The 12492-nt window shown below is 39.5% G+C and overlaps 1 protein-coding gene across 1 annotated transcript in view; it reads right to left on the bottom strand.

Annotated features, from left to right (window-relative positions):
- The window catches only part of LRRC1 (leucine rich repeat containing 1), a 128514-nt gene that overhangs the window by 39214 nt on the left and 76808 nt on the right, over positions 1 to 12492 (bottom strand). Inside the window, exons 3-4 of the mRNA XM_003828938.5 lie at positions 6091 to 6169; positions 2188 to 2277 (exon numbers count right to left, since the gene is read on the bottom strand). Of these exons, the coding sequence (XP_003828986.1) occupies positions 2188 to 2277; positions 6091 to 6169 (169 nt within the window). The remainder of the gene's footprint in view (positions 1 to 2187; positions 2278 to 6090; positions 6170 to 12492) is intronic.

Raw genomic sequence — 12492 nt, 5'->3', positions numbered from 1 at the left:
TTGTTCTTTGATTGTTTCTTTCTGGTATGTGAGAACAGGCCATTACTTGAGCATGCATGAGGAAGAAATCACAGTTTCTTGCTATGGTAACAAAATTACTAACAACCAAGAATAGAAAACTCTCTCTTTTTCATTTAATTTCACAAAGTGACCTAATAAGAATCAGTCAATTTCAAGATCAAAGTGGCATTTTATTCAGTAAACAATCAGTATCCACAATGCTATAATAGTAACAGAAGCTGATTAAGTCCACAAACAAAACAAAACAAAAAAATCTTGAACACTGACAAAAGCAGGTACAGATATTAACAGAAAATATATAATAATGAACATTATAAAAAATGTATTCTAAAATAATACTTTCCATTAAAATAGTACAGTAGAGGGTGAGAGGGACACTCTGGTTTAATAACATATTTTATCTCAAAGCATTAAGACTTTTTAAAAAGACACAAAATGGGAAAAAAGGAGAGGGGTAGGAATCAGAGGCTAGAAAGGAGAACCATCTAGGCAGCTGCAGACTAAGAATGAATGGAAGGGAGGGTAACAAGGGAATTAAACTCCAGACATCCTGAGGAGCAAGAGGAGGACAGTGTTAGTTTGGGTGTTTAAACAGCTACTATATTTAAGATTTTTTTGTGTGTTGGGGGGGCAAAGCGGGGATGGGGTCTTGCTCTGTCACCCAGGCTGGAATTCAGTGGCACAATCACGGCTCACTGCAGCCTCAACCTTCTGGGCTCAAGTGATCCTTCCTCTTCAACCTTCCAAGTAGCTGGGACTACAGCTTTGGGCCACCAGGCCCAGCTAATTTTTTTTGTTTTTGTAGAGATGGGTTATCGTCATGTTGCCCAGGCTGGTCTTGAACTCCTGGGCTCAAGGAATCCTCCCACCTCAGCCTCCCAAAAGGCTGGCATTACAGGTGTGAGCCACCATGCCCAGCACAAAAATTGTTACATTATAAATATCTGACACTTGATACAGCAAAAGTGAATTGTACATGCATGAAATTCACAATAAAATACCACTGTTTTCTCTGCAACTGATACCATAAACCTAGAGTGTATTGAGGGCTTCCTGTCTTCTTCTCCTCCTGAGAGTTTAAGGGCAGAATTTTTAATTAGCAAGTCTAATGGCATAAAGATAAAACATCAGTGTACATTTCAGAAAAACACCAACTTGCTGGCTGAACAGGTGTCAGCTAGTTGTCTTCTGCCTGAAGAGGATAGAAAGGAGAGGGAAAAGCTGTCTGCAAATATTCTTATAAACCTCTGGAAAGAGAACTTTTGCAAAACAGACATGTCAGACTGTGCTCAACTGCTTACTGTGGTTCTCAAAGAGCAAGTTTCTGTTCTGTCTTAGAACTTACGCAGGACAGGTACAAACAAGGAAAATCATTTATGATGCTAGGGAACACTGGTCTACCAGGTTAGGGTAGACAAGTCAGACTTTTATTTTTAAGTGGTTAACCATGAGCTACTGCATCAACCTGATTTAACCTACTGTATGTCCTGAAAAAGTGAAAAAAGTCTGCAAAGATAATTCAACTAGTTCGTCTGTGGGAATGTATAACAGAACATTTATTCACCAGCATACATTGTCTTCAATGGATTCTATTTCTTGCCATGACTAGGTTCTCCACAACCTCTAAGCCGGCAACATGGAATGTGCCCATATCATTCCTTTCCTCTCCCAGCTCCACTCCCACTCTCCAAATACACCATTCTCATTCCCTATTCTTGGATCCACAGTTCACAAATACTGTCAGACATAGCTGTTCTTTAGGGGCACATACTTTTCGTTTTTAATGGAGTTGTTTGTTGGCTCTCCAGCATGGTTTAAAATTACTGAGTGGTTGTTTCTACCAGTATTTACTGACCACCTACGTGACACATAGTACTTGGCTTAAATTAACTACTTTGCCATACATCAGTTTAAAGAGCACTTCTAAACAATTTAGGGTTTTTACTAGTAACAAGTAGCAGCACCCTTTTTAACCAATAAAATTTAGGGACAATTAGATGCAAAAACATAGGAGGCTGGCTATAATCTTTCTTGAAGGTCACATTAAAGAATGAGTAAATGGCTTTCTGAGTAGACAAATAGGAGCTTTAAAAGGGAAGGAGGCTAGAGCTGATGATATAAACCCCCTTTCACCCTGATCCACCCAAACTTCACAAAAAAACTTACTTGCCAATATTTTCAGGTAGAGACTGCAGTGAGATGTCATTTACAGAAAGACATGTTAAATTCTGTAATTCAGGAAAGCTTTCTGGCAACCTAAAATGAAACAAACAAACAAAACGCTGTAAATTTTAAAAGTTCATGTATAGTGTATACCAAGCATAAATATAATGATTTATTCTATGTGCTAACTGAAATAACCTCCTAAAAATGACATTATATATGGCATGTTTGCCTTGTCTTCCTATATATAAGACGCTTGTAAGGAAAAAACAAGACTTCGTATACATAATAGATGTACAGGGGCATGATAAACACATTGTTATGGTGATCTAGAAATAATTAAAGTAGAAAGATATGCAAGCTCTAAGAATAAAGGCAAAAAAATGTTGAGACTACTGAATACTCTATGAAAGAAAATGATGAATTATTGCTGCAGCTAAAAGTGCCTAAGAGTAAAAATACTTTATTGATTAGCAGAAACTAAAGAGAAAATTTCATCAGCCCATGAGATTATAATAAAACACAGGACAGCTACTGCATAATTTTTCTTCCTGTAGTTTGTAATACCCAGGGGAAAGCTATGGAATACTTATTGATCCACTGACAGACAACTGCTACTTTCCTTTCTTTCTGAGATGGAGTCTCACTCTGTCACCCAGGCTGGAGGGCAGTGGCGCAATCTCGGCTCACCGCAACCTCCGCCTCCCGGGTTCAAGAGAGTCTCCTGCCTTAGCTTCCTGAGTAGCTGGGATTACAGGCACGCGCCACCACGCCCAGATAATTTTTGTATTTTTAAGTAGAGACGGGGTTTCACCATGTTGGTCAGGCTGGTCTCAAACTCCTGACCTAGTAATCCACCCGCCTTGGCCTCCCAAAGTGCTGGGATTACAGGTGTGAACCACCGCGACAACTGCTACTTTCTTAACATTTTTCTTTTAGTTCTATTTAAGTTGCCAACCACTTGAAATAATTTTATGTTTTACTATGTTCTACACAAAGGGATATTTTTTATATGTCCCTTAAAGTCTACAGAATAACAAGGCTTTAAAATAAAATCATTATTTAAAATTTACAAAGAAAGTTTAGTTTCAGTATTTCTATGGTTTCCATATTTAGGGAGGGAAGGAAAACCTAACTAAAGGCAAAGGATCTCATTGCATCTAAAATGCTGAAGGTTATTAAACATAAATCTGCTAATAAAGACAACAGAACATTTAAGCGTCACTTTTTTTCAGTGACGGAGAGATTTCTGGCTTTAGTGATGGTGTCTAGATTAGAATCTTCCATTTTTATCTTTCTAGGTTCCTTTTAAAAAAGGCCTACATAACATTATGTTTGATATTTAATATAGGTTAAGTCCAAACTTCAAAACCAAATCCAGACCCACAAGATCAGGGTATTAACTGGAATATTTATAATCACTGGAATTTGTTCTGAGGAACAGGTAACAGAGGTAAGATTTTTACTTATAATTCAAAAGATGCAACTTATCTGTTCTGCCTGAGTTTTTAACCAGAAAGTATATATCATTTTATAATTTAAAAACTAGCTAAGATGTTCTTAAACATAAGAATAATATAGTTTTGATTTAAATAGGTGCTTTTTTACTGGCTGTTAACCTAAGGGCTAAACTAGATGTGATGAGGAAGTACAGACCCAAGGTTAGGAGAAACAAACTGCAGTCCGAGCTTCCCACTCATTAGCTGTATGATCTTGAAAGGTAATTTAGCCTACATGTGCCTCAGTTTCTTTAGCCATAAAATAAGCAAGCCAAACTAAATCATTTTTAAGGTCTCTTCAACTCACAGATGTCATCTTAATTCTTAAAAAAACAGCACACCTGCCAAATTAAAATGGCTTTAAGAAACCTGCCAAATAGAAAGCCAGAATTAAAACAAACAAACAAAACAGTAAAGCCTCACACAAGCTAGGTGTGTTCCAGTTGAGAGAGCACTGAAATAATAGTAAAGTCAAATGTCAGCAGACATTAGAAAAGGAAAATCAAAGAAATAGAAAAAAGGAATACGCAACTGAATGGTTAAAAAAACCCCAACAGCAACATAACGAGTATTTCCCAGCTTGCCAAACCCTGTAGGCTGCCTTAAGTTTAGTCCAGTTCAACAAACATTTATTGAGCACTTACTCCATTCCAGGAATGACAGTAGCATTGAAGACACAATAATAAATAATAGAGGAATTCAATTAACTTCCTTAGGTTAGTCAAGGAGTCTTGGTCAGAGAAATAACTTAAGGGTAAATTTCAAGTGTTATGAAAAAAGTACACAGAGAGCATTACGGGAGCCCAGAGGAGGGGCCTGTGGGTAGTAATTGGGAAAGCCTTCCGGAAAACGTGTGATGCTCAAACTGCAACTTAAGGAAGGTGAAAAGGTTGGAACTCTCAAGAAGACAGAGGCATGAAATGAGCTAACTAGAAGCACTTTATGTTACAGCAGAGACTGACGTCCAGCACAGGTAACTGAGGTCAATGAAGATGGAGAGACATATCAAAGTCAGATGGAGGGGCAAGAAGAGGCTCACATAGCACATAGAGGAGCTCTGACTTTATCTTATAGAGATGGGAGCTACAGAAAGGTTTTAAGAGAAGAGACAGTTGAATGGAAGATGGTGGGGAAAGAGGATAAGGTTGGAGGGACAGTGATAAGTAAGAAAGCTATTAGGGTATAGCTTACTAGATTACTATTTTTCAGTAACAAATGTTACATGTAACTTAATCACTACAATTCAAAGAAGGACAAGCAGAAATAGTTTTAAAAAGAAAACATTTATTTATTGGCAATAAGAAGGTATTGGAAAAATAAAACTAAATAGTGCATTCTCCAGCACTCCATACCCAAGAAGTCCCAAGCAATTTTGAAGTGGGTGAGATGACTCAGAAATTTTAGTTTAATCTTACTTTTCCTAGATCAAAAGAAAAAAGACAGAAAAGAAGGGAAGAGTGCATTTCTTCTGAGGTTCCTCTCAGATTCTTGAGAAATCTTATAAATGGACCCACCTGGCCCAAAGAGACATCTAAAACAGATGCCCAAGGGCTATCTCTGCATTGCACGTGGGCACAATTCAGTTATCCTAGTAACAAGATGCCTGGAAGCCCATGGTGAGTGGACTCACGACTAAGCCAGGAGCCATAAGGAACAGCTCACAGCAATGCCACTCAGCCATGCCTCGGCAACAGACTGTGTCATACCAGGAAGGGTAAAGCTGGAATAAGTAGTAAAACTGACATGGTGGCTTTATTTGCAGGGAAAAAAAAAAAAAGAAATCCTCACAGCTATTGCTAAGGAAATAGTGATGTTGATATGGGTTTTTTGGGGTTTTTTTGTTTGTTTGTTTTTTAATGCAGAGTTAGAGGAAAGTTGAGACAAAAAGATAGTATGGCTGGGCGAGGTGGCTCCGGCCTGTAATCCCAGCACTTTGGAAGGCTGAGGTGGGTGGATCACGAGGTCAGGAGATCGAGATCATCCTGGCCAATATGGTGAAACCCCGTCTCTACTAAAAATACAAAAATTAGCCAGGCATGGTGGCGGGTGCCTGTAGTCCCAGCTACTCAGGAGGCTGAGGCAGGAGAATCACTTGAACCCCGAAGGCGGAGGTTGCACTACAACTCTTCACATTGATTCAGAAATGCACTCCTCATCCTGTTTTGTACACTTCACTGTGCTGCACCTTATCCCTACAACATACTTTAAGGTTTCTATCAATAGAATAGTACGCCTTTCATTGTACAGGGCTATTTATAAAGAAATATCTGTGAAAGTCAACCATCCTTGATAAAGACAGTGATCCATCTAGGTACCTCCAAGATGGTTAACCTGACTGTGTTCTCCGCTTGGCTCTCAAAAAAGATACTCTTACTAGTATAGATAGAAAAGTAAGCAGAAAGCTTACCTAGTCAGTGGGTTTCCGCTGAAGTCAGCTACCTGCAGTGCTTTACAGAATGAAATGCTTTCTGGAATTTCAGGAATCTCTGCAGGAGTAGAGAAAATGTCTATAATTTGCCACCATTATTAACAGTTTTCATCACTCTCAAGATGGATCACACTCACAAGAGAATATCTGGAAATTCCTACCTCCATTCAAACATGACCTACACTTATAAAGTATTTTAATATATTTATATTTGCTTTCCTAATATAAGTTATATTCTCAACAGAAGCACATTAAAGAAAAATAATAAAAACATCAAATCTCTGACAAAATTATAGCTATAGGAGAAGTAAGTTCTAGTATTCTATGGCAGGGGTCCCCAATCCCTGAGCTATGAACCAGTACCTGTGAGGAACCGGTATGCACAGCAGGAGGTGAGCGGCAGGTGGGTGAGCGAAGCTTCATCCATATTTACAGCCACTCCCCATCACTTGCATTACTGCCTGAGCTCCACCTACTGTCAGATCAGCGCCCACATTAGATTCTCATAAGAGCATGAGCCCTATTGTCAACTGCCCATGCGAGGGATCTAGGTTGTGTGCTCCTTATGAGAATCTAATGCCTGATGATCTGTTTCCCATCACCCCCAGATGGGACTGTCCAGTTGCAGGAAAACAAGCTCAGGGCTCCCATTGAATCTACCTTATGGTGAGTTGTATAATTATTTCATTATATATTACAATGTAATAATAATAGAAATAAAGTGCACAGTAAATGTAATGAGCTTGATTTGTCCCAGAACCATTCCCAACACTGGTCTGTGGAAAAACTGCTCATATGATTTGGTTGTGTCCCCACCCAAATCTCATCTTGAATTCCCATGTGTTGTGGGAGGTACCCAGTAGGAGGTAATTGAATCATGGGGGCAGGTCTTTCCTGTGCTGTTCTCATGATAGTAAGTTTCACGAGATCTGATGGTTATTATAAGGGGGAGTTTTCCTGCACAAGCTCTCTTTGCCTGTCGTCATCCACATAAGATGTGACTCCCTCCTCCTTGCCTTCCACCGTGATTGTGAGGCCTCCCTAGCCACGTGGAACTGTAAGTCCATTAAACCTCTTTCTTTTGTATGTCTTTATCAGCAGCATGAAAACAGACTAACAGAGTAAACTGGTACCAGTAGAGTGGGGTGCTGCTGAAAAGATACCCAAAAATGTGGAAGCAACTTTGGAACCGGTTCACAGGCGGAAGCTGGAGCAGTCTGGAGGGCTCAGAAGACAGGAAAACGTGGGAAAGTTTGGAACTTCCTAGAGATTTGTTGAATGGCTTTGACCAAAAGCCTGATAGCAATATGGATAATAAAGTTCAGGCTGAGGTGGGAGATGAGGAACTTGTTGGGAACTGGAGCAAAGGTGACTTGTTATGTTTTAGCAAAGAGACTGGCAGCATTTTGCCCCTGCCCTAGAGATTTGTGGAACTTTGAACTTGAGAGAGATGATTTAGGTATCTGGTGAAAGAAATTTCTAAGCAGCAAAACATTCAAGAGGTGACTTGGGTGCTGTTAAAGGCATTCAGTTTATAAGGGAAGCAGAGCATAAAATTTGGGAAATTTACAGGCTGACAACGTGATAGAAAAAAAAAACCATTTTCTGAGGAGAAATTCAACCTGGCTGAAGAAACTTGCATAAGTAACGAGAAGCTGAATGTTAATCCCCGAGACAATGACAAAAATGTCTCCAGGGCATGTTCAAAGGTCTTCATGGCAGCCCCTCCTATCACAGGCCCAGAGGCCTAGGAGAAAATTGTTTCCTGGGCCCGGTCCAGGGTCCCCATGTTGTGTGCAGTCTAGGGACCTGGTGCGCTGCATCCCAGCCACTCCAGCTCTGACTAAAAGGGGCCAAAGTATAGCTTGGGCTGTTGCTTCAGAGGGTGGAAGCCCCAAACCTTGGCAGCTTCCACATAGTGTTGAGCCTGCGGGTACACAGAAATCAAGAATTGAGGTTTGGGAACCTCTGGCTAGATTTCAGAAGATGTATGGAAATGCCTGGATGCCCAGGCAAAAGTTTGCTTCAGGGGCAAGGCCCTCGTGGGAAACCTCTGCTAGGGCAGTACAAAAAGGAAATGAGGGGTTGGAGCACCCACATAGAATCCCTACTGGGGCAGTGCCTAGTGGAACTGCGAGAAGAGGGCCATCATTCTCCAGACCCCAGAATGGTAGATCCACCAACAGATAGCACCATGCACCTGGAAAAGCCACCAGACAGTCAAGGCCAGCCCGTGAAAGCAGCCAGGTATGGGGTTATACCCTGCAAAGCCACAGGGGCAGAGCTGTCCAAGACCGTGGGAACATACTTCTTACATCAGCATGACCTGGATGTGACACATGGAGTCAAAGGAGATCATTTTGGAGATTTAAGATTTGACTGCCCTGCTGGATTTCAGACTTGTATGGGGCCTGCAGCTCCTTTGTTTTGGCCAATGTCTCCCATTTGGAATGGCTGTATTTATTCAATGCCTGTACTGCCATTGTATCTAGGAAGTAACTAACTTGCTTTTGATTTTACAGGCTCATAGATGGAAGGGACTTGCCTTGTCTTGGATGAGATTTGGACTGTGGACTTTTGAGTTAATGCTGAAATGAGTTAAGAGTTTGGGGGACTGTTGGGAAGGCATGATTGGTTTTGAAATGTGAGGACATGAGATTTGGGAGGGGCCAGGGGCAGAATGATATGGTTTGGCTGTGTCCCCATCCAGATCTCATCTTGAATTCCCATGTGTTGTGGGAGGGACCCGGTAGGAGGTAACTGAATCATGGGGGCAGGTCTTTCTGAGCTGTTCTCATGACAGTAAGTAAGTCTCACAAGATCTGATAGTTACTATAAGGGGGAGTTTCCCTGCACAAGCTCTCTTTGCCTGCCACCATCCACATAAGATGTGACTTGCTCCCCCTTGTCTTCCACCATGATTGTGAGGCCTCCCTAGTCAGATGGAACTATGAGTCAAATTAAACCCTTCTGTCTTAAATTGCCCAGTCTCGGATATGTCTTTATCAGCAGTGTGAAAATGGACTAATACAACTGTCTTCCACAAAACCAGTCCGTGGTGCCAAAAAAGTTGAGAACTGCTGTTGTATAGCACTGTAAGATGACTACAGTTAACAATAATATATAGTTTCAAATGGGTGAAAGGAGGATATCGAAAGTTCCTAACACAAAGAAATGATAAATGCTTTAGATGAGTATGCTAATTACCTTGTAATTACACAGTACATTATATGTATCAAAGCATCACTATGTACCCATACATATGTACAATTATTTAACAAATCATTTAAATAATAAAATAACAAAAACCGCCACTACCACCATCAAGTCCCATCACTCTATCAAAAGCACTGATGGCATTCTGTTATAATTACCTTTAGACTTTCTTTTCCTTATATTTTCATGTGGTGGTATCAGTACCAGTTATTCCAAAGTAGTGCACTTTTAAATTACGATTTTTTTTTCTGATTACAAACATAAATATTTGTAAAATATACAAAGAAGAAAATAAACACCACCAACACTCTCATCACCTAGAGGTAATCTTTTATTGTGATTTTTTTTTTTACTTGTCACACACACACGTGTGCACACACATATACACACAGAATATGTGTATAAATAGATTATATTTCACAATACTAAGTTCATGATAATTTGGTTTTTGCACCTTACATTACTTTACAAGCTTTTTTCTCCTATCATTATTTCTCCAAGTAGTTTGCTGTTCTTAATGGCAGAAAAGCACATTGTATATATTTTCATATTTCATTTAATCAATCCTCCATTGTTGGGCATTTAGGTTGTTTCAAAGTTCCTGATGTTATATTTATGTGCATTCCTGATTATTTCCTTAGGCTATGTTCCCAGAAGTAGAATTACTGTGTCAAAGGCATTAACATCTCTACAGAGCTTGAAAAATATTATTAAATTGCTTTTGCGAGCAGCAACTTATGCCCACTTTAACTTTCATCAGCCTGTAGAAGATGCCGTATTCAACATCTCTCCTCCTCTTTTCTTTCTTTTACATTTTAAAAAATGCCAATTGTATTGCTAAAATAGTATGGCAACATTTTATTTTGTATTCTTTTTATGACTATTGCAGCTGAACATTTTCCCCCATATTTACTGGCCTTTAAATACTGTGATTTTTAAAAGACCAAAGTTGCTATTTTAAATTCCTTTCTTGATACAAAACTTGAGATTATAGCTTTTAGGCCTTTAAAAGGTTAGTCTGCAGCATTTAACTTCAAAAATTCATTTATTTTGGACAGATTAACATTGAGAATGGCTAAAATAGAAAGATTTCTCCTGGTTCTTGCTGTTTCTTCCACCAGTCTGACTCATGCAATCTGAGCCAAAACATACTTAATATTTCTAAATTGTGGGTGGTAGGGAAAAGGGAGAATTAAAGAAAAAATGGATGTCTTGCTCCAACAACCTCACAATAATCAGATGCTACATGAAAGATTTTAGTTCAAATTTAAAAGTGTAAAACATTTGGATCTATGCTAACATTTTCCTCACACTATTTTCTGCCTTGCATGGTCAAATGAGGTAGTGAAAAACAAACACTATGGTCCTAGTTTATATAAATATAATCGCTTATTTATGAAAGTAATAGCATAAATATAATAGCTTATTTGTGAAAGTAGGACCATAGTGTTTGTTTTTCACTAATAACATATATATATATATATATATCTGTCAAATCTATAGTTGAATCTGGAATAGATTTTTAAAACTCACGAACATTTGTGGACCCTTAGTACAAATTCGGCTGTAGCCCTCTTATAAACATTATCTTATTTAATCTCCTCAAAATGTTTTAACTTTCATTATACAAAATGGACACTAAGGCTCAGAGAGATGAAGTGACTCACCCACCACTACAGATCTATTTCACTGAGTGCTGGCCCTCCCATGTTCAAGTCATGGCATTGCCATGCTTAAGAATAAACAAGCAAATTCATCACAGGATGAGCATCACTGTTCAGGCAAGCAAGGCCGCGCCATGCCGTTGGCTTGCCATGGTCTGAAAAGTGCTGGTCAGCCTGAATACTCCATGATAGTCTCTCTTCTTGTCACCATTTCTGGTTCTGAGGAGCAGTCTATAAGGCTGAGAAAAGAGATGCCTCATTATCTCAGCACAATAAAGGCCACTTATGACAAACCCACAATGAACATCATATGGAATGAAGAAAAGTTGAAAGCTTTTTTTGTAAGATCTAGACAAGACAAGAATATCTACTCTCACCACTTTTATTCAACATAGTACTGAAAGTCCTGCCCAGAGAGATTAGGCAAGAGAAAGGAATAAAGGGCATCCAAACTGGAAAAGCAGAAGCTAAATTGTCCTTGTTTGCAGATGACATAATTTTACATATAGAAAACCCTAAAGACTCCATAAAAAAACCCGTGAGAACTAGTAAATAAACTCAATAAACTTACAGGATACAAATTCAACATAGAAAAATCAGTAGCATTTCCCGGCCGGGCATGGTGGCTCGCGCCTGTGGTCCCAGCGCTTTGGGAGGCTGAGGCGGGTGGATCATGGGGTCAGGAGATCAAGACCATCCTGGCTAGCGCAGTGAAACCCTGTCTCCACTAAAAATACAAAAAAAAAAAAAAATTAGCCGGGCGTGGTGGCGGATACCTGTGGTCCCAGCTATTCGGGAGGCTGAGGCAGGAGAATGGCATGAACCCAGGAGGTGGAGCTTGTAGCAAGCCCAGATCGCACCATTGCACTGTAGCCTGGGTAACAGAGTGAGACTCCGTCTCAATTAAAAAGAAAAAAAAGAAAAAAAAAGAAAAATTGGTAGCACTTCTATACACCAATGGTGAACTACCTAAAAAAGAAATTTTTAAAAATCAATCCCATTTATAATAGCTACAAAAAATAAAATGCCTAAGAATAAATTTAACCAAATAGGTAAAAAATCTCTACAATGAAAACTATAAAACACTGATGAAAAAAATTGAAGAGGATACAAATAAATGGAAAGATATACTGTGCTTATGGGTTAGAAGAATTAACATTGTGGCCAGGCATGGTGGCTTACACTTGCAATCCCAGCACTTTGGGAGGTCGAAGCAGGCAGATCACTTGAGGTCAGGATTTCGAGACCAGATTGGCCAACATGGTGAAACTCCATCTCTACTAAAAATACAAACATTAGCCAGGTGCAGCGGTGCATGCCTGTAATCCTACCTACTCTGGAGGCCGGGGCAAGAGAATTGCTTGAACGTGGGAGGCCAAGGTTGCAGTGATCCAAGAATGTACCACTGAACTCCAGCTTGAATGACAGAGCAAGACTCTGTCTCCAAAAAAAAAAAAAAAAAGAGAGAGAAAAGAAAATTGTTAAAAGTGTCTATACTACC

Source organism: Pan paniscus, chromosome 5 (genome assembly GCF_029289425.2).
Source record: "Pan paniscus chromosome 5, NHGRI_mPanPan1-v2.0_pri, whole genome shotgun sequence".
NCBI lineage: Eukaryota > Metazoa > Chordata > Mammalia > Primates > Hominidae > Pan > Pan paniscus.
The sequence above is the reverse complement of the archived record's forward strand: the minus strand, read 5'-3'. Positions and strand labels throughout refer to the sequence as shown.